We start from the raw sequence: 21,009 nt of genomic DNA, 5'->3' as shown, positions 1-21,009 counted from the left end.
CCGGAGCACCCGGAGTGTTCTAGAATATTATTTACAGAACACGGCCAAAAGCTGTATGCGCCTCGACATTGTGATACATCCACTGTAAACACGAGCGCATGGTACCGTGGCCGCAAGCTGCTCAGGGCCACAGGTCAGGAGTGAGCAAAAGAATGTTACCGGTCAGTTATTAAGGTTATATGAAGCCTAGCCAATTGGCTTACACACCGGAAAACCTCTCTGTATCTCATTGGACAGATCTTACCTCCTTCAGTAGTCCATCCTGGGGATTCTGGGTGTGGTCAAGCTCATTCTGCGTGCTGATTGGAAAGTTTCCGAACTTTTCTATACTTTTCCAATCTGAAGGACACAAACAAAACGATTTCCGGCCAACCGTTATGAGTCAAGAAAGGTGGGTAATCATAAAGACGGTTGAGGCAGACAGAGAGACAGACAGGTTAACAGACTGACCCGGGTTATCACGATGGTAAAAGGAGAGAAGTTCTTCTTGTGTCTGTGAAAATAAATAAATAAACATTTTATAACACATCAATAGATATTCACCTCCCTAGCCTTGACACCTGTGTGCGTGCGTGTGTTTTTGTGGATATTATAATTACCACGGTGTGGACTTCGCCAACATGGTAATATTGGCTGACAGCAGCGCTGTAGGTGTTAAGCTCGTCCACATGAACAGCTGGAAAACTCTCCAGCACTTCGTCCATTTTGCTGTACCACTCTATAGAGCTGCAAACACACAAACAGGCAGTGCTTTCTTCATGTTTGCTATTGTATGTCTTAAGGTATCCATATTCCCATGGTTAATATAGGATGATATGCATTAGGTAGGAAGCCTCCCAATTCAACCAGTAATCTCATCACATGTTTTAGCCTATCTCTACTGTGTAACACACATCTGGCATGCTTGGTTTGTCACTTTTGCAAGATCCAATGAAATCCTGATGCATCGCATCCCCTCCCTCCCTAATGCCTTGCTCTACCTGGGGATGCGTCATTCATGCCTGGTCGGTTTGGAGGTGGCTCACCTGTTGGGCATCTCATCCAGGAAGGCGAGGGCCACATTAAGGGACTTCTTCAGGGCCTCCTCAGGGCTGTCCTGGCGCAGCCGGTCTAGTAAGACGTCCAAATGAGCCTCTTTCCTCTGGGAAAGAATGACCGTAAAGCACAATGGGGGAGTTTGGTTAGACTTTGAAAATACTATTTACTCCCTTGGTCATTTAGCAGACGCTTTTATCCAAAGGAAATACAGGGATTTTTTAACCCCGAATATACAGGTAATTAATGAGCCTCTAGCTCTAGGATGCCTACAGGTAAAACTGTGGTGTGGACACTGGGCTAGGAGTCAGAACACCCTAACCAAAGAACTTTCTCGCCTTCAAGGCTTTGGTACTTCCTTTCTGCGTGCAGACCTTTATTTCCTTTTCCTGTTCACATCGAAGGAGGCGGAGCTGCTCCTCAAGCTGTTGCTCTCTGTTCTCCATAGCCCGGCTGTGCGTCTCCCATAGCAACGCTGCTCCGCGTAAAACATTCCAGACAGTCCTACTCAATATCCCAGCATGCCTCGCCACCATGTCCACATCTCGCTACAGGCACAGAAACAGAAGGGAGAGGGTAATTAAGAGAGGAAGAGATGAATGAAGATGAAAGAAAAGGGCAACGTGTGAGACAGGAGACAATGCAGAGGAACAAACATTGAGAGTGGAACAGAGTGGAGAGAGATGACGGTGAGCATTTGACTGACATCTAAGATGGCCACTCGTTCCTCAGCCCGCCTCTGATGTGGCCCCATCAGAGGGAGGATCTGGGAGCTGACGATGTGCTTGACCTCCTGCTCGGACAGCTCTAGACCACACAGCGCCTGCTGTGGGAAGAAGCAGGAAAACAGGATTTGTAATGTTGGGAATGGCAGTTCCGTGCCACAAGCATTTTAGGCCCCATATCGTCGGAGAGGGCATACCTCGAAACCACCACCCTTCAAAGTGGCATCTGTTTTTCTAACAGATGTGTTGCCATTTTGGATGAGTTATTGTAGGTCATCTCTATTCATTCAGATGAGTTTGAATAATGAATAATATACCTTGCATCGCTCCACTTCCACTAGACTGGCCTGCCAGCTCTGGTCGAAGCTGCACTGGAGCTGACGTACAAAGTTATCATGACAACCATCTGGAAAAACACACACACACACACACATTTATACACAAACCTATACACACCATTAATATTAAGATATTCATATATAAATTACCAATCTTTTGATTGAGAGCTGTCAGTTGGTTGTACCAATCGGTGACCAGAGCTGTAGTGCAGGTGGGCGGGGCCAGAGAGCTGTAAAACAGTGTTATGGTTTCATATCATCTGTGGCCCTGGGATACAAAGTTACAGCCAACCGTTTCCTCAGGACACAGAATCATACGGTAGTCCTGTGATGACCAATCACATAACACCTGTCCTCCCATGATGACCAATCAAATTACACACGTTATTACGCCATAACAAATCACATAACACATGGTATCCTGTGCTGTCCAATCACATAACACATGGTATACTGTAATGACCAATCACATAACACACGATATCCTGGGATATCCAATCACATAACACATGGTATACTGTGATGACCTATCAAATAACACACGGTATCCTGTGATAAGATATACTTTATCATCTCAGCAGAGAAATTTAGGGATGATGACCAATCACATAACACACGATATCCTGTGATGTCCAATCACATAACACATAATGTCTGTGAAAGTGTTGAACAATCCTGGTACCAGATGTGCTGGATGAGACGTCTCTGTTCTTCAGACAGAGCTTGTTGTGTCCTTCTGATCTCCACAACTGCTTCCTGGACAGAGTCAGGGTCCTGGACTGATTTATCACTGACCAGTTCCCTGCAACACACACACACACACACACACACACACACACACACACACACACACACACACACACACACACACACACACCCCATATATATATATATATATATATACATTTATATATGGGCATTTCTAAGAAATTATTAGGGCTGGGAATCTACTGGCACCACACGATTCGATTAGATTCCGATTATGAGGTCAACGATTCGATTGTAAAACGATTATCGATGCATCTCGAGGCAACAAAAACTTGAGTGATTTTCCAAAAAATATATCTCTGAGTTTGCTACTCAGAGTTTGCTAATCACTTCCTACTTTTGTGATGATCATTAAAGACATCAACTGATGAAATAACTTATCTAATATTTTATTAGAGAAAAAGCTTTTGTCACAAATATGACTTTCTATGAACAATGCAATAATCATTGCAGCTTGCATTACAAAACAATATGGAAGTATGTAAAAAATACGGTTTGGTTTTCTTTTCTTTCTAATCTTTCTTTTCTATGTCATTAAAGAAAAAGCTGCTCTTGAAAGAGAAGGAGTTCTTGTGTCTGGCTGTGAGTTTGCGTGCATGCTATGCGTAGGCTGAATCGCAATCGTGTCAAAGCAAATCAGATTGGCCCATACGCACTGAAGATAAATTAAGTAATTTTAAAATTATTAAAATTATCCCTCTCTGGTGAACAGAATGCTGCAGCAGGCGAACAAAAAACAAAACAACAACTTTTTTTTTGTTGGAATCGTTCTACAGAGAGTCGCGATGCATCGAAGAATCGATTATTTTTCCCACCCCTAGAAATGACACTCCAATTATAGCTCATAAATCCTACCGATAAGTAATGACGTTGTAACTGAAGAAAGATACAACTAGCTTTGATAAAAAGTTACAACTAGCTTTAACCTCTGTTTTAGAGAAAGCAGCTGTAATCCTTTGTCTTCCATTAACACTACGTGAACGTTCCACTCTGAATCTAACGCGGGTAACAGGCTTTTCGTGACGCCGAGGTGCCTGAAAGTATACACATAGATGTCACGATGTCGAGCTAAAATGTATGGGATGGTAACAGTACGTGTATGCACCAATCGGTTTGGCACAGGACTGTTGGTTTGCGGTTAATTCTAGAATTTTAGGTACAATTTCTGAACCGAGACACCTAAACCAAGGGATATACAGTGAGTTCTTCTGTGTGCCATTACAAAAGTACTGCAGCAAGCCTTGAGACATACCGGAACCTTTCTATCTCCTGTTGTACCCTGCCAGCCTTCCAGGTCTTAGATATGTCTTGCCAGCGAAGATGAAGGACAGACTCTTTTTGCAGATCCCCCTCCAGAAGATGAAGACGTAGACGGGCGATGCTACGGTGGTTAGCGAGCAGGGCGGTGTTGATCATCTGTATATATAACAATCAGACAGGTTAAGGAGAGCTGGTAGCTAGAAATCTGAATCGCAGGTTAAATGGCTATTACTACCATAGTGCCGATGACCATAGTTTCAGGGGCCTCATTCAGAGGTTGAAGGTATGCGTGAACGTACCCATAGGTGGCAAAGTGATAGGGCACAGGCAATGCCATAAGTTAAGTTAAGTTAAAAGTTAACGTTTATTGATGAGTTCACCCATGTCATTACCATAGCCTCTGCGTCGAGCAGTCTGTAGAGGTCACAGGGGTTTAGGGAGCTGATTCTCTCCAGAAGAGTGCAGTACTTCTTGAGTAAATGAGCGATCTCAAGAGAACACAAAAACACAATATTGTAACCGACATAGTCAACGTCGATGGATGTTCAATCAAAAATTAAGGAGTGAAGAAGAATAAGTGATTCCTTCTTTGTCTTCCTCCTAGAGTGGTTGTTAGAAGTTCAAGGACTAGTCTTGTCTTTACCTGCTGTGTCCGTTGGATTTCATATCCATTCAGATTTTGGTCTAATTCACAGATTCTTCCTCTCTTTAAAACAGAAGTTTCCTTGACCTGCTTCCAAACGTCGTTCAGCTCCTACACACACACACACACACACACACACACACACACACACACACACACACACACACACACACACACACACACACACACACACACACACACACACACACACACACACACACACACACACGCAAATACATATTATGTACACAAACACAGATCTAATATGCATTTTATGATGACACATGATATTATATGGCATTTATTATCTTAATGTGGAAGCATTTTCCATGCATCAAATGCTGAGCTGTTGTGTCGTACATACTAGGGCCCGACCGATTCATCGGCCTGCCGATTTAATCGGCCGATTATAGCCTTTTTGAAAATAATCAACATCTGCCAAAAAGACGCAGATTACAACCGATTTTTTTTTCTTTTTTTTAGAAATGTTATTGCGCTTAGTATCCTGCAGATTGCGCTCATACTCGCCTTGCTAACTAACAACTTTAGCTGGAGTAAAAAAGAGGAGATTGAATTTTACCGTACAACATGAAAGCACGCTCGCTCAGGCAGCTGCGCGCTCACCAAACCAATGTACACAAGACGCGTTGTTTGAGCATGTTGTGCCTGTTTTTCTTTAGGTCCCAGGCCATGTTAATTTGTTATACTGTAGACTCTAACGGTGAGACCATACTGCTCAGCACACACGTGTTAGTCACTGCCCACGAGCGCAGCAGATTGGGAGTTAGTTATTTATTTTACATTTTACATTACACTAATTTTTGACTGTAAATGTATTCTAAAACACTCAAAGGTTCTGCATTCAATTCACATATTCGTCAAAAGTGTTTAAAGTATATTTAATGAATCAAAAACTACGTTTTATATGCTTTTTTTTGTTTTGTTTTTAATCGGCCGATTAAATCGTAATCGTAATTTTTCTCTGAAAATAATCGGCCTCGGCATCGGCACTCAAAAATCAATATCGGTCGGGCCCTAGTACATACTGTGTAACAGATGGTATACCTGAAGGCTGGTCGGTTGCTGACACTCCATACCCCCCATCAGGGTCTCCAACCTCTGGTCCATCTCTTCAAGGCATGAGAGCAGGTCCTTACAAGTACTTCTACTGCTCTCCTCATAATCCTATGGGGCAGGAGTTTTTAAACCTTTTTATCTCGGGACCCAAAAGACAATGTTAATGTGTCTGTGTGACCAAACTGCACACATAGAAACTCAGGTATTGAGGATACTTTCAGTAAAAAGAGTTCTTAGTAAGAGGTCCTCTTTTGGCCCAAAGATGAGCGCTCAGGGGGAGTTTTCGGAGTGTTCGGACTATGTGTTGTTTAGTCGCAACCTACCTGCTCTTTTGACGCTAAATTCAAAATGAATCTTAAAATATGACTATGAGGAAAATTATGCTATGAGGATATTGAGCCATTGCGTTTTTGCATTTGTGAAGTTTATGGTGCACACTACTTAGGGTATATAAAGTGTGCAGTGTATACTTACCATTGTGTACACTGTGTCATGTGTACACAAGCTGGGCTATAAAGTGTAGTTTGTACTAATGTGAATGCATAGAATATCCATATTACAGGGAGGCGTATAAAGCGTATGTCTAGCCTACCTTGCCAAGCACCGCCAGGTCTCTATGAAGGTTCTTTACAGTCTCTCTGTGGTCTCTCTCTCTCTTCGCTCTCAGGCGCTCAATCACATCAGCACTCTGCCTTTCAGCCACTAGAAAGGGTAGTTCATAATGGAGTTATTAATGTTACATTGACATTAGTTCGGCAGATGTCTTCCTACAAAATGTTATCTATCTATCGGCAAATGTATATTATGCAAAGGGAACATTCTTTACAAGCATACACAGCTAAAAGCTATAGGAAAGTCTTTAAAAATGTATGCATCAGCATCGTCAGAATGTAATACTGTGATATGAAAGCAAACCTGGCCTATGGTTTATCATATGTAGTCGACTACACTGGATGAAATAAGCTACTATGCATTTCGGAGTGGTAGATTAGAAATAACTACAGAGTAGAGCATCTCATTGCTATCCTCTGTAGTTTCACAGGCCCTTTTCAAAGATTTTTAACAATAGGTCAGAAGACAGGAGTATCTCATGGAGTTAATTATGGGTATTGGCATGCCTATTGCCGACATACAGCCATAATAAACGTAATTGATGTAGCTACACCTTTTTTGGTCCCTACTATTACACTTGTGTGATAAAGGCCTACAATACAGAGGGCCACATGTGACGAGTACAAACCAACAACATCAGGAAGTCCTCTGACTTCTTCCTCCAGCTGCTGCTCTGCACTGGTGGGCAGTAATCTGTCTCACACACACACACGCACGCACGCACGCACGCACGCACGCACGCACGCACGCACGCACACACACACACACACACACACACACACACACACACACACACACACACACACACACACACACACACACATACAAATACCAATCCCTGTAAGGTTCAAGATGTAGAATAATATACTGTATACAAAATGTGTGTGTGTGTGTGTGTGTGTGTGTGTGTGTGTGTGTGTGTGTGTGTGTGTGTGTGTGTGTGTGTGTGTGTGTGTGTGTGTGTGTGTGTGTGTGTGTGTGTGTGTGTGTCCACCTGTTGTTAGTGGTGTGCGTTTGTGTTTCAGGAGCAGTCCTTTCTCCTCGACTTTGATGGAGGGAGAGGGACAGCTGGACCTAGTAAACCATTCACCAGACAGGACTCTAAGCGTTATGTATAACACATACATATTGATACTGAGAAACACTTTCATAAGCATACTGTTGACACAGTTTTACAGGAAGGTGCGCTGACCTGTGCGTCAAACATCTGTCTGTAAAGCCTTCCGCTGGGGATCACCCTGCTCTCCGCCATGCTAGCAAACAGGCAGGCTTATTAGGTTGGTGGATCGTCCAGTTGAATAAGACAAACCGTCGGTTGATACCACGCTAAACCCGTACACCTGGGTAAAGGAGGTCATGCGGCTCCGATATGTGTAACCTTAGTTTGGTTCAGCTTCGGGTGAAACGTATTTTCCCCTTTCAGGTTTGATGACTGAACTATTCGCGCGTCCGTTGCCATGACAACTAACCACTATACGCCACGAGCGCCCTCCTCCGGTACGGCAGCATCTTGTTGTAAACATCCACCTGAGATCCGCACATGGACCACACCACAACAAATTGACGACCCCCAGGCCTATTTATAATGATAACACAGTATTTATTCAAGTAGTACATTAGTTTGCGGATGTTGAATATGAACTGTGCGCTCCAGTAAGCTTTTATTTTTATTTTTTACAGTCAATGAATACAAACATGACTATCAGACTTGAGCGGCGCAGGCAGAGATGATTTAATAAATATCTGCCTGTATAAGATAGCAGAACTAAGCACTGATTATGTCAATTTATCACAGCTTCTAGCATGCCGTTTTGTGGGCCGTTTCGGTAGTAAATGAGGAATTAAGAATTTCGTTTCACTGATTTTACAGAAAGTATGTTCCATAAGCTTATTCCATCTCATCAAATGTGTGGTCTGTGGTGCAAATGCAAATGGTAGTATTAATTTTGTCTGATCATATGATTGAAAGCCAAATTGGGACATTAAGATTTAAAAAAGAAAGTTACCTAAAAGGCAATGCAAGCTATTTTTATAATTTTCCTTTGCATCCCATCGGTATCAGAGGTTGCTATTGTTGCTTTCTGAATCAGTCTGAGCTTGAGCCATCAGCAGTGCTGGATTAAGATTTAGCCGATGATGATAGAAAAGTGAAAGGAAAGACAGATCATAGAGAAATATCATCAGAATTAGAGAAGGGATATGGAGAGAGACTTGAAAGAAGAAATATCAGAATAAAGAAACATCACATACCACTTAGAGTCCTACTAACACAAAGCTTGGTGGGAAAACAACCATTTTATTCTTATTAATTACATAAACTCTTTGCTTTACAAAAAACGGATGAATCCATAAACACAAACTTGTGAAAATAGCAAAGCTATGGTGTTGAGAAAATCTCCACAGCTGGACAAGTGCGCGCGCGCGCGCACGCACGCACGCACGCACGCACGCACGCACGCACGCACACACACACACACACACACACACACACACACACACACACACACACACACACACACACACACACACACACACACACACACACACACACACACACACACACACACACACACACACACACACACACACACACACACACACCACTGTATGGATCAAGGCATGCTGAAAATTGCATTCATTCAGTCTGCTGAGCTCCTAAACAAGGTGCTTTCGATAAACCTGGAACCTGGAACCAGCCTGGCCTATACAATAGACTACAAACTTCTAGTACTGGCCAGACTACAAATACACAAGATGCTATAAAGGAACGTGGTGGTTTTAAGTTAAAAGTAGAGTGCATCATTATTTAAATGCATCACTGCTGTCCTGGTCCTGACTAGAGTCCTGACTAGAGTCCTGACTAGAGTCCCGACTAGAGTCTTCGATTTCTACGGGTCGACGTGTGGTGATGCCAGTGAAGTGAGTGGCAGGAGCGCCTTCCCCGTCCTGTAGCAGTTTGGTATTCTGGAAGGAAAAGAAAACACAGAAAAGATTAAAGTACAACAGACCAAAACACAAAAAGGATAACGAAACACTGTGGCGCCTGATACTTTACTATACACATTTTGCCTGTTTTTGTTTATTTTACATGACAGCTCTCTGGTGCTACGTCAAGTTAAAGTTGGTTAAATCAGCAGAATTTTTGATGGTTGAATTGTTGAATAAGGATTTTCTTTGATTAAGATACAAACTAAGAAAGTACGAAGTGTGAAGATATGAAAGACACGACAGACGTGAAACTAACTTCTGTCTCCTTTCTTGCCGGATTCAGGACCATCAACTCTTTGATTGGCTGGATGGTGGCCAGGAGGGCGGGAACCGTGAAGCAGGACAGGAAGCGTGCCTTCAACATCTGGTAGGCAGGGTTTCCAGCACAGTGCTTGGCCACTAGTTTTCGCACCGCAGCCACATTTTCTTCTGCTGTAGCCTCACGTCTAGAATCTAAAAACAAGGACTGCTATGAGGCACTATGTACTAGTTTTACTTGCCCGGCATAAAATAATTGTATGAATAAGACTACAATGAAGAACAGACATATATACATTCTATGTACAGTATATATACAGAAATAACAAATAAATGAGTGACTACAGTATCGCATTAGCGTTATTGTGATTAAGGGCCATCTAAATACCATTCACTTGACACAAGGCAGGTATTTCTATGAATTAAATAACAGTGATTCAAGTAATTGTAGATTCAGCAGAAATCAATTTGCAGCTCTCTATGCTACCCCTGTCCCCAAGGTGCATTGAACACCACCCAACAAGCCGGCGTGTGTTTGGCATGTACCTGGGTCCTCGGGTTGGGACACCTCCTCCCCACCAGAGGCCAAGCTGTAATCGTGATCTGGAGTCTCCGTGGTTAGCAGCAGAAAGGCATTCTGGCTGAGGTACTCCTTCGAGGCCAGCAGCGCGTGCAGCGAGTCCAGGCTGGCGACAAACGGCGGCAAGTAAGGCAGGGCCACGCCCAGGCCCGGTGCCATCACCCCCCCGGCCCCCCTCACCCAGAGCTGCACCTCATCAGCCGGCTCACAGAACATCAGAGCGGGGTCAAACTGTAAGGCCTCCCTCCTGAGCGGAGCGGGCGCTACGGCACTGCTGTGACACGGGACGGACACAGGGAAGGGGCGGGGCGGCAGCCCCCCCGCTGGCCCGGGGGCCACCTGCCTCCACTGGGGACGTGGCGAAGGAGGAAGTCCCCGAGGGTGGGGGGACAGTGGAGCCGGGCAGGTGGAGACAAAGGCTGGTCCGACGGCCGTAGGGACAGAAGGTGGTGGGACGGCGGTAAAGACGGTCGCTGGTGGGATGGCGGTGAAGACACTAGGTTGTACAACGGGTGATAAGTTGGGCGTCTGCTGGAGGCATGTGAAGCTAGCCTGGGGAAGGGTATGTGCTAATGGCACACACCCTTGGGAGAAGCTGGGAGAAGCTGGGGCTTGGTGCCCTGATGGAAGGGCCTTCTTGAGGCCTAGGGTTGGCGCACCGACCAGTCTAACGAGTCCATTCGGCGTCATTAGGAACACTATCTTGCCAGGATTCAGGACGAAGCCATCGGGTAAGGCCAGAGGAACTGCTTTCCCAATTTGCTCCTGCGTCCGCTTTGGTGATGTCTTACATTTGGCTTCGGTCTAGGTGCAAAAAGCAGGGAACGTCAAATGATATCAAGGGACGGGCCTTCAAAAGGTTTTTATACGTACGCAAACTGTATATTAATGCTGCTTCTCAAAGATCAAAGCGTACCCTACTGAAACGATATAGCCCCTTGTATAATTTCCAACTGTAAAAGGTACAGAGTTAAACGTAAAACTGTAAAAAGTGATCTGTGCAACTGGCGGAATATATGACTTTGACGATTGCCTTATGCCGTCCCCGTTTGTTTTTATGCCAAATGTTTACATTCTGTATACCAACAGCCCAATCTTTATGTAAAAATGTATTCAAAACTCTGTTTGGCAGAACAGATCCATAAGCGGTTCTAGTTTATGAAAACGAGCCTACTGTGTTAAGAAAACACCCCAATCCTTTAAAAGAGAACCGATCGGAAGATATTAAGGAAAACCTTCTTATTTTATGTTTCCATTTACAGATACGTTTTTTAAAGCAGATAGTCAAGTGTGCGTTTCACAATGAATACCAGTCAGGCCCTGGCTGGCCAGCAGTGATATCCACTGCAAAACTCACAAAAACACCATTCCATCAGATTAAATAATTTAATGTCATACCTTACCTTTAACCCATAAATGATAACCCTAACCCTATTACATACAAGTTGTTGATTTCCATATTACACCAAATGATGTTTATCATCTATACTACTTATACTTATCATCACTACCTTTTGACTTCAGTTAAAGTGTATTGTTAATTTGTTGAATGTTGCAAATACAGGTACCTTTGCTTGAGCCTTTGCTTCCAGAACTTTAGCCTTAGCCGTCTTTCTCCGAACTCTCTTCCTCTCTTGCGTCTCCTCTGCACTCTTCTGATTGGCTGACGGCCCTGGGGAAGGCTCACTTGCCCGCCCTCTCTTTGCTCCTCTTAATGGAGCAGACCCTTGGGACAAAAGGGAAGCTGGTCCTGGTGGTGCTGCTGCTGAGGAGGAGGAGGAAAGCGAGGGGCGAGCCTGAATTGGAAGCAAGGCCTTGGCAGGAGACGGGGCAGGGGCAATACGGGGCAGTAACCTCACCGCTCCAGGGCTTTGCTGCCGAGGGACCAACCCTCTGGGAGGAGTAAACCGGAGAGCAGCCATCTGAGGAGGTACGACGGGCTGCGTGACCGGATGAAAGGTCGACGGAGCGCCTGGACGGCTGCAAGGGTGCACATTAGGAGGCATGCTGGGACTCTGAGGCGCCATCTGAGGGATGCGCATCAGCGCGACTTGTGGAGAAGGTGGTGCCTGTGCCTGTTGCAGTAGAGGCTGTTGGGCCGGGAATTGCACAAGCTGAGGTAGACATTTCTGTAGTTCTTTGCGTCCCTGAGCCCTTTTGAGTTTCTCATGGAGCATACCCTGCACTGTAGTTGGGTTGGGTATATGGGGACGGAGGCGCGGGGGTGGAACTCTGGCTTCACGTTGCTTCTTTTCTATAATGACCTTACAGCTCAGCAGGTCCACCTTGAGGACCTGCAGGAACAGCCGAAAGATGGGGGTGCTGCCCAGAGGCAACGGCTGCATCCTCTGCCGCAGGGCGTACGCCCCCGTCTTGCCGCCAGCGTTGGGATCCGGGACCAGCAGTTTCCCGATCCACGGGGTCACCGCGGCCATCAGCCGATAGTCCATGGACGGGTTGTTCCTGGCAAACCGGCGCCTCTTGCCTGGTTTCTTCTGGGAGAAGCTGTTTGGCGTGCAGTCTGCGCATCTTGTTAGGAAGTCAAAGAGCTCCGAACAGGACACCTGCAGCAGGGCCAGCGGGCTGTGCTGGCTTCCACACCTCAGGACCCGGGGCTCCAGACCAAACAATGTTTCCAGGAGGTTTCCTCTGGCGTCCACTAGAGTGGAGCGCACCGGCTTTTCCCTGTGCTGGACAGGGCCAAAACAGGGCCTCTCCACCACCTGGTAGCTAAAGGTATCTAGAGCCGCCCGTTTCTCCTCGGTGGGACACTTTATGTTCTCCGGAGGTCTCTCCACTGGCTTTGCCTCCTCCTCCTCCGCCTCCTCTTCCGCGGCCTCCTCCTCCTCCGCCGCGGCCTCCTCCTCCTCCTCCTCCTCCTCCTCCTCCTCTTCCAGTTCCTTCTTCTGCTCGTGCTCCTCCTCCTCTCTCTCCAGTTTCCGCTCTGCTTCCACGACTTGCTTCATCTTCTCGTCGTCACTGTCCATGTACACCACTTCATCCTTGTCCTCATCCTCGTCTTCTGAGCTCTCAGTCAGCAGCACCTCCTCCTCTTCTTCCTCCTCTTTAATATCACGCTTACCGGCCGGTAAACGCCTCCCCTTCACCTTCTGCACCGGCATGTCTTTTTCCAAGAGTGTCAAAGTGGCGTTCTGGAGACCATTGAGACAGAGAGGTGAGGCAGATGTCGACAGAGACAGGTAAGAGTGTCACAGACACGTATACACAGTGTTCCTTTCTTCGTGAGTGTGTGTGTGTGTGTGTGTGTGTGTGTAGGTATGTGTCTATCTGTCATTCTGTCTGGTTTGTGTGTTTCCTGCATATGGAAGGCCAAAAGGGCCAAAATTATGTCTCACTGTACATGTACATTGATTAAAATTGACGTAAAATACGGCATTTAAGCTTTCAATAATGACACATTTTACGACGTCGCATTCTATAAAAAAATTTAAGTAGGAATTTTCTTCACCCAATATTGATTATTTTGGCCTTCCATATGCGCTTGCGTGCTTCTATTTACCTTCTTAACAAACTTCCTCCATTCTCTGAGACACTGCGCGTCGTAGCGATTTGGGATTTCAGCCACAATTCGAGCCCAGCGCCCTGCAAAACAATGAATCAATCAATATGTGGCGTGCATGAGGTGAACATGTGTTTGTGTAACTGTGTTTCTTATGCCTTTAAGTAGGTTACTCACCCACTCCATGTTTCTCGACAAGCGTGACCAGCAGAGCTATCTCCTGCGCATCAAAAGGTCCTCTCTTTATTCCTTCCTTCAGACAGTCACAATATCTGTACACACATACACACACAAAAATAAACCATCTCCCATTATCCAATCAGATCTTATAAGCTGTGCCATTGTCAAATCAGATCTTATAAGATGCCCTATTGTCCAATTAGATCTTACCTGTCCCTACAAGCGCCGTCAGAACGACCTGGGACTTCTAACCTTATTTTAGACCAATTTCTTTCTCCAAGACGAGCTACAGATCGCAGCAAGGCCTGCAGAGAGAGAGCATGGTTTGCATGATGGAAAACGGAAAACAAAATCATCAGAAGTTCAATGTGATCTTAAATTTGCAAATATCATAAATGAGTCCATAATTATCAAATGTAAAATGTAAAAAAGGAGTTGCTGTCAGGTCAGTAAGACAACTACTAGGGTACCCCTTCTCACTGAGCCTTACACTATCAAAGTATCCTCGTTGGAGAATATTGTGTGCGAGACATGATTGTGAAACAAATACAACTCTCTTCTGTAACTACCCTCATACCACTGTACTAGTTGCCAACTCTTCCTGAGAGACTCCGCCCACCACCCTCACCTTGTCCTCCTCCTTGGACCATGGGCCCTTCCGGAGCGCAGGGTCAAGGACCTGGGACCAGCGGTACATCAGTTGGCTGGGGTCACGACCCTCGATGAAATAGCTCACTGAAAGACAGACGGACAAGGGGAGAGTGACACAGACGGGTAAGGCCAGATCTTATTTTCCCTCTGGATCAATGAAGTATTCTGAAACTGAATGGAAGTTATTCTGTGTAAAGTACAGCTTGTAGTTATTATGTCCCAATATTGAATACGATAGCACTCAATGGATCCTAGCATGTACAGGACAGTAGCAGAGTAAAATGAGATCACACAAACATATAGACAGAAAATGTGTCGATAGTGAGGATTAGAGACGGAGCTGGGGACTCACTTTGCGTGTACGGTATGAAGTTTCCGATCCTCATCTTATCCACCAGCTCCCTGAGCACCTCGTCTTCCTCTGCAGACCAAAGGCTCTTCTTCAAGTTCTTTGACAAGAACCTCTGGTAGGTCTGGAAACACATGAAGACCGTCCTGCCTGTCTACACACAGGCACACGGATCACAGATCACCTGGCAGGTAGGTTTGGAGATGCAATGAATGATTTAAAAATGATTATTCTTATAAAAAGGAGACTAACGGGTATAAGAGACAGATGCACAGAGGGAGAGGGAAGCATGAAGAATTGTCATCACATTCTTCGTAAGCACACGCACACCCAAACATCCTCACCCCAAGCTCTTCAGCGACGCTCTCCCAGTCTCTCTCTTTATGTTCTTTGACCAATTCATCCAGACGCTCGAGCTCCTGTGGAGTCCAGGTGGACTTGTTGACCGATGGGTGGAGAAAGTTTTGCCAGAATTGACGCAAATCATCCGCCTCCCTTGTCCCCTCAAACTGAGGAGATAGTAGAGCAGAGGAGACAAGCGGAGAAGCTACTATAAATCAAGTTCTTAGGGAATTTACCTGACCCTTGTATTATAATAACAATAGCAGGCACAGCATATCCACTGAGGTTGTTAGGGTAGGCCAACAACACCAGAACCCCATGTTGTTGTTTGCTTTTCACTCCTAGCAAGCTGTCCTCTATTTTTCTAAAATTTTAATTTTAACTACAAAAAAAAATAAAGTGTGTGTTTTAAGTGTTTGCTACTTCAGGCTTATAGCAGAATCTGTTAAATAAAGCGCAGGTCAGTTCATGTTCTGGATTGCAACATGAGTGCAAGGGTCCTGGAACCTACATTTATTGAAATGACCATTTGAAAGTGTTGCTAATCTTGCATACCGTACTTTGAACACTCTGGGCAAAAGATCAGAGCAGAGCTGAAAAATCGACATCAATCATTAGGCCTGTAATGTAACGGTAGCACATGTCAGGGGCTTAAGACTGATGCATAGAGTGTGCAATGGCCTACGTCGATGTTGGAGATCTTCTGCCAGTCATGCTCATCATAACGACCCCCGACAAGGTCCTCCTCCTTCTGGGTTCTGACCAATCAGGAAAGAGAAAGCAGCAACATTATATGTAAGAGAATACGTACTGGCCACCATTTTCAGTCTACACGTCTAACAGGAGGTCAGGTACCTGAGCTGCTGAATGTCTTTCTCCAGCTGCCCTATCTGCTCACTCAGTGCCTCTTTCTCTTCTTCACGTGCTTTATACATCTTCTGACTCAGATAGTCCACTCTGGTCAGAGGGTACAAAGGAGAGGAGACGGACAGGTAAGGAAACCAAAAGACAGAAGTGGGAGAACAGGGAGATTTTAGAAGCTGTAGTGTAGTAGCACTATTGGTCCATGGTATTGTTATGTATTAATGGTTTCTGTACTTGGACAGTTTGGGCTGGATCTGCCTCTTGAGGCTGTCCTTGGACACCGCGTTTATCAACAGCGTCTTCTGCCAGCCTTCCCCTACAAAGAAAGCACACAGGAAGAACAAGAGAGCTCAGCTCTGACATTTTAATTAGCCTATATTTGATCAAATCAATCACATTTTGGAAGGTTTGTGAGGAAACCAAGACTTTTTGTGTTGACGACAAATTCCGACATGCGGTCAGGCAAGAAATATGCTTTTCTCACATCTTTTCACTTGTAGGCGCTTTTCATCAAGATGAGCGCTCATCATGGATGCCCTATCCTTGCTCTCCGGATTGGCTGGAGGACCCTGGCATCAGAAAAAACATAACAGCTCATTGGTACATCTTCTTCTACGTCGGCCAGTCAAACTTACCATTGTTTCTACTGCACTTTATTAACCCAAGCAGCTGTGGCGGCTGTGTGTCTCTGTCTGTTTGTCGTACAACTCACCAGTCCAGTGAGTTTATCCTTGAAGTACGGCTTATGGAAGCGACCCAGGTACACTTTGGAAGGCTGTTGGTAGGAGGTAGGCGTGCGGTTGGCGTCCCTGATGTCTCTGATTGGTCCATTCATCTGAAACAGCAGCTCTTTCTAAAAAGGGGGAGGGAATTTATGTTTACCCCATCATCCCTCGACGTTGAGGAGAACTAGTAGGCTATACATGGTGCAATAATATCTGTATCAGATATCAGTATTAATTAACTAATTAACTAATTGCGTCACAAATCAACTCGGGTTACATCGGTCGTTTTAAGCTTCTCTCTTCCAATTTAATTCGTAGATTTCCCCACTGCATCATTCGTCCATCAGACACGTGACAGTAAAGAACAATTTTATTGTCCACAGGCGGCTGAACTTGTGCCGTTTGCCTCACTCGTCAAAAAAACAAAGACATACATTGGACTTAAGCTATAGGGGAATGGAAAACGATGCATGTTAGGTTGAAGAGAACTCAAAGGGAACCTGTGCGCGTCTGTTCTGGTTGAGCAGGTGCTCCAGTTGGCTGAGTGAGTCGATCAGAACCTGCTGGTAGACCAGGTTCACCTGGAGGCACCCCTCTTCTGTCTCTGGGACGTCCAGCTCCCCCTCGCTCTGAGGCAGGACGCACACACACACACACACACACACACACACACACACACACACACACACACACACACACACACACACACACACACACACACACACACACACACACACACACACACACACACACACACTTTAGACTTTGTTGAATGGACAGAATAGCCTGCTTGATAAATAGTTTTGCACCAATCAGAAGACCTCTCCGCTGTCGTTGCTGTCATTGACGGACAAACAGATGACATTCTGGGATTGCAGGGCTGTCTGCAGCTCTTCAATCTCCTGTTGGATCTGGTCTCTCTCGGCCAACAAACCGGAAGACACCTACACACACAGAAAAAAGCATTCACACACAAACGCCAACACAGAGTTAAAAATTTATTTTGTTATTAAATGTAGACAAAGTCTCCCATCTCAGTATGCAGTAATTAAATAAATACGTTACAAATCAAGAAAATACTTTACATTTATAACATGTCACATTAATCAACAATGAATGAAAAGGTGTATGCTGGTAAGCTTTCTTTTGATAGTAACCCCAAAAATTGTACAATTGAAAAATAAATTATAAAAAAAAAAATGTACCCAGTAAATATGTATCACACACACACACACACACACACACACACACACACACACACACACACACACACACACACACACACACACACACACACACACACACACACACACACACACACACACACACACACACACACACACACACACACACACAAGGTTGATTATTTATCTGTGGTAACAATGCTTTTCGGCAATAAATCTTATACCGTTGGAAAGCCTGTATAGTTCCCTTTCAAATGGTGCCCCATTTGTAAGGAACATGCACTTGTGGGATGAGCAGCAGAGCTGAGTTTGTGGGTTGCCCCCATGAAAAATGTGACAAATCTTCTCTGCCAATGCCAAACAGCTTATTCTGCCATTGACTCGTTTGGAGTTCGATGGATTGGAAGATTGAAGTTTGAAGAAACAAGACATATTGGCAATTTAACAATTGATTCCTTTCACAAACAGGAGCCTCAGTAGAGTGTGGAAGAACCATACACAGCCACAACAGCCTGGCACCTCCTCCTCATGCTGGTCACCAGCCTGGTCACACACTGCTGTGGGATAGAATCCAATTCTTCAACCAGCATTTGTCGCAAGACAGCCAACATGGTTGTGTTGGTCCCTCTGGCACGAACAGCACGCCCAAGCTGATCCCACAAGGGTTCAACGGGGTTGAGGTCAGGACTGCCAGCAGGCCGTTCCATCCTCTCCACTCCCATATTCTGGAGGTAGTCTCTGATAAACCCCGCCCTGTGGGGGTGAGCGTTGTCATCTTGGAGGATAGAGTTCGGTCCCAGACTCAGAGACATGGGATTGCCACTGGTTGCAGAATCTCATCTCTACATCTCTCTGCATTGAGATTGCCTCCAATGATGACAAGCCTCGTTTTTCCAGTGAGGGAGATTCCGCCTCACACCATCACACTGCCTCCACCAAAATATGTTATTCTATCGGTGCAGTAATTAGCATTGCGCTCTCTGCTTCTTCTCCACACTTTGACCCTATGATCCAACTGCCGTAGGCACAATCTGGACTCATCACTGAACATAACGTTCCTCCACATGTTCAGGTTCCAGTGCACGTGTTGGCAACACCAGCGCAAACAGGCCTGACGGTGAAGGGCAGTCATGGCAGGACTCCTGGCAGCCCTATGAGACTGGAGATTGGCTGCGTGTAGTCTGTTCTGGATTGTCTGGGCAGAGAACCGTCGGCCATATCGTCCTGCAAACCGACTGCAAATCTGTAGAAGATAGCCTACGGCACCTAAGTGCTGACAGAGTGATAAAATGGTCTTCTTGGGATGTCGTCTTCTTGGGACGCCCACTTCGCGGCCTGTCTTTGACATCCCCCGTTATATGGAACTTGGCCTTCAGTTTGGAGAGGGTACTAGGGCTCACTCCAAATAATGCCGCAACTTGGTTTTGCGGAACCCCAGCTTGAAGTTGCCCTATCGCAAGGGGCCTATCCAGATCAGTCAAACGCGGCATGCCGATTCTTGGAGCAGACACTTACAGCTGTACTTACAGTAGTAGGGCCCATGCTCACAGGTGCTGCCATTCAGGTGCCAGGGCGCAAACCCCATACTCAGCGCTGCTGCTCATCCCACAAATGCATGTTCCTTACAAATGGGGCACCATTTGAAAGGGAACTAAACAGGCTTTCTAACGGTATAAGATTTATTGCCAAAAAGCATTGTTACCAAAGAGAAATAATCTACCAAACAATAATTTCCTTACTTTTTGTGCTAAGTTTATAAATAAATAAAACGTAACATGTGTGTACGTGCAGATGTGTTTATGTCTTACCTGATGGCTTTGCTCCACCAGTTGTATCTCGTCATCTGATCCATCATCTGTCAAATCACAGAAAGCGTATCTTGATTGTAATAATTTGTGAAATCGGCAAATAAAAAAGGGAGACAGACAAAGAAAGGGCAAATAAAAGCAACAGGTGAGGTTCTGTTACCCGAATTAAAATTGTGATGGGGTACTCAGCGGCACAGGTTTACGGAGGATGTAGGGGTACACTCCACCATATCGTCACTCAAAATTACCTTGTATATTTTTCAAAGTAAAAAAAAAAAAAAAATCTTACTCTTGAAATATCTTAGTTACCTGAGGATGCGTCACTAGAAAGAAGGTCCAAGTCGACAGGAGCTGCGCCCAGGTTCTGTTCCAGCTCCTCAATCTGTCTCCTTATCCTGTCTCTCTCCTCTGCAAGACTAAGAGACATGTCTGTCTCTCTGTCCAACACAATCGCACAAGTATTATTACTCCACTAATGGGCCATAATTCTCTCACACTTCTAACCAGAACCAATATATAGACAACTCCTTGCTTTTCGATATGACATAGCTGTGCGTTCCCCACCAAATGCGTTAACCACCATAACCCCTCATAAGTTAAAATCATATACATTTTCGTTTTCTGTTGTTGAATTATTATCTTTAAGGCGTGGACTTAAATGGATGTACAGGGTAGTAGACCTGTCCTGTAGAGAAGTCAGATGCTAAAACAATAGAAACTCGTTTCAGTATGCTAGCAGAAAAACAAAAAAAGAGGCTAAAAATACACTACCGACCTGTGGCAGAAAACAAACAGCGCGGGAAATGGCTTATTGTTGCGCGGACAAAGTTTAATTTATAACTTTCTATCATTTGTGTCCATGTGCAGCTTCGCTCCAATCCTGATGCAGCAACGTTTCTGGATCGTTAACATATAGCCCATGATGCACCGCGCGAAACATCTTCCTGGGTTACATTTGCGTTTTGTTAAAATAATAAGAGGAGAAAATAAATATATCGAATTTAGTTAAAAACAGGTAGAACAGTTGAGAAATAACCTTTATTGACCGAAAGTAAGTGCAAAACCACCGTTGAGCAAGTTTAAATAATAAACAGGACCCACA

The 21,009-nt window shown here is 45.0% G+C and overlaps 2 protein-coding genes and 1 long non-coding RNA gene across 3 annotated transcripts in view; all 3 read right to left on the bottom strand.

Moving 5' to 3' along the window:
* ccdc180 (coiled-coil domain containing 180) overlaps positions 1 to 8,068 on the bottom strand; it is a 28,397-nt gene extending 20,329 nt beyond the window's left edge. Inside the window, exons 1-17 of the mRNA XM_060053065.1 lie at positions 7,651 to 8,068; positions 7,453 to 7,532; positions 7,087 to 7,151; positions 6,439 to 6,548; positions 5,835 to 5,954; positions 4,770 to 4,880; positions 4,519 to 4,614; positions 4,119 to 4,282; positions 2,781 to 2,900; positions 2,249 to 2,328; positions 2,078 to 2,166; positions 1,742 to 1,861; positions 1,410 to 1,583; positions 1,026 to 1,141; positions 600 to 726; positions 451 to 493; positions 245 to 339 (exon numbers count right to left, since the gene is read on the bottom strand). Coding sequence (XP_059909048.1) covers positions 245 to 339; positions 451 to 493; positions 600 to 726; positions 1,026 to 1,141; positions 1,410 to 1,583; positions 1,742 to 1,861; positions 2,078 to 2,166; positions 2,249 to 2,328; positions 2,781 to 2,900; positions 4,119 to 4,282; positions 4,519 to 4,614; positions 4,770 to 4,880; positions 5,835 to 5,954; positions 6,439 to 6,548; positions 7,087 to 7,151; positions 7,453 to 7,532; positions 7,651 to 7,710 — 1,770 coding nt within the window. The 5' untranslated portion in view covers positions 7,711 to 8,068. The remainder of the gene's footprint in view (positions 1 to 244; positions 340 to 450; positions 494 to 599; positions 727 to 1,025; positions 1,142 to 1,409; positions 1,584 to 1,741; positions 1,862 to 2,077; positions 2,167 to 2,248; positions 2,329 to 2,780; positions 2,901 to 4,118; positions 4,283 to 4,518; positions 4,615 to 4,769; positions 4,881 to 5,834; positions 5,955 to 6,438; positions 6,549 to 7,086; positions 7,152 to 7,452; positions 7,533 to 7,650) is intronic.
* On the bottom strand, positions 5,131 to 5,803 carry LOC132458830 (uncharacterized). The gene is made up of 2 exons (XR_009525964.1): positions 5,230 to 5,803; positions 5,131 to 5,183 (listed from the first exon to the last, which is right to left on the bottom strand). It is a non-coding gene; the product is annotated as an uncharacterized LOC132458830 (long non-coding RNA).
* Positions 8,069 to 8,734: 666 nt separating the features above from the next.
* snapc4 (small nuclear RNA activating complex, polypeptide 4) lies at positions 8,735 to 20,953 on the bottom strand. Its single transcript, XM_060053064.1, has 20 exons — positions 20,683 to 20,953; positions 20,217 to 20,344; positions 19,908 to 19,954; positions 17,737 to 17,859; positions 17,416 to 17,544; positions 16,903 to 17,043; positions 16,675 to 16,759; positions 16,425 to 16,506; positions 16,182 to 16,283; positions 16,012 to 16,084; positions 15,329 to 15,493; positions 14,988 to 15,138; positions 14,613 to 14,719; positions 14,195 to 14,289; positions 13,982 to 14,076; positions 13,805 to 13,887; positions 11,853 to 13,436; positions 10,251 to 11,088; positions 9,703 to 9,899; positions 8,735 to 9,422 (listed from the first exon to the last, which is right to left on the bottom strand). Exons 2-20 carry the CDS (start codon positions 20,332 to 20,334, stop codon positions 9,261 to 9,263), a joined length of 4,377 nt encoding a protein of 1,458 aa, XP_059909047.1. The 5' UTR covers positions 20,335 to 20,344; positions 20,683 to 20,953; the 3' UTR covers positions 8,735 to 9,260.
* Positions 20,954 to 21,009: the final 56 nt, after the last annotated feature.

Source organism: Gadus macrocephalus, chromosome 6 (genome assembly GCF_031168955.1).
Source record: "Gadus macrocephalus chromosome 6, ASM3116895v1".
In the NCBI taxonomy this organism is placed as follows: domain Eukaryota; kingdom Metazoa; phylum Chordata; class Actinopteri; order Gadiformes; family Gadidae; genus Gadus; species Gadus macrocephalus.
The sequence above is the reverse complement of the archived record's forward strand: the minus strand, read 5'-3'. Positions and strand labels throughout refer to the sequence as shown.

Bases quoted from the DNA above. Each gene is read 5' to 3' on its own strand.
- snapc4 (XM_060053064.1), bottom strand. From the start codon at position 20,334: ATGTCTCTTAGTCTTGCAGAGGAGAGAGACAGGATAAGGAGACAGATT. The intron at 17,545-17,736 runs GTCTTCTGATTG...GTCCTGCCTCAG, and splicing joins ACAGCAACGACAGCGGAGAG to AGCGAGGGGGAGCTGGACGT. The intron at 15,139-15,328 runs GTGAGGATGTTT...GCCTGTGTGTAG, and splicing joins GCGTCGCTGAAGAGCTTGGG to ACAGGCAGGACGGTCTTCAT.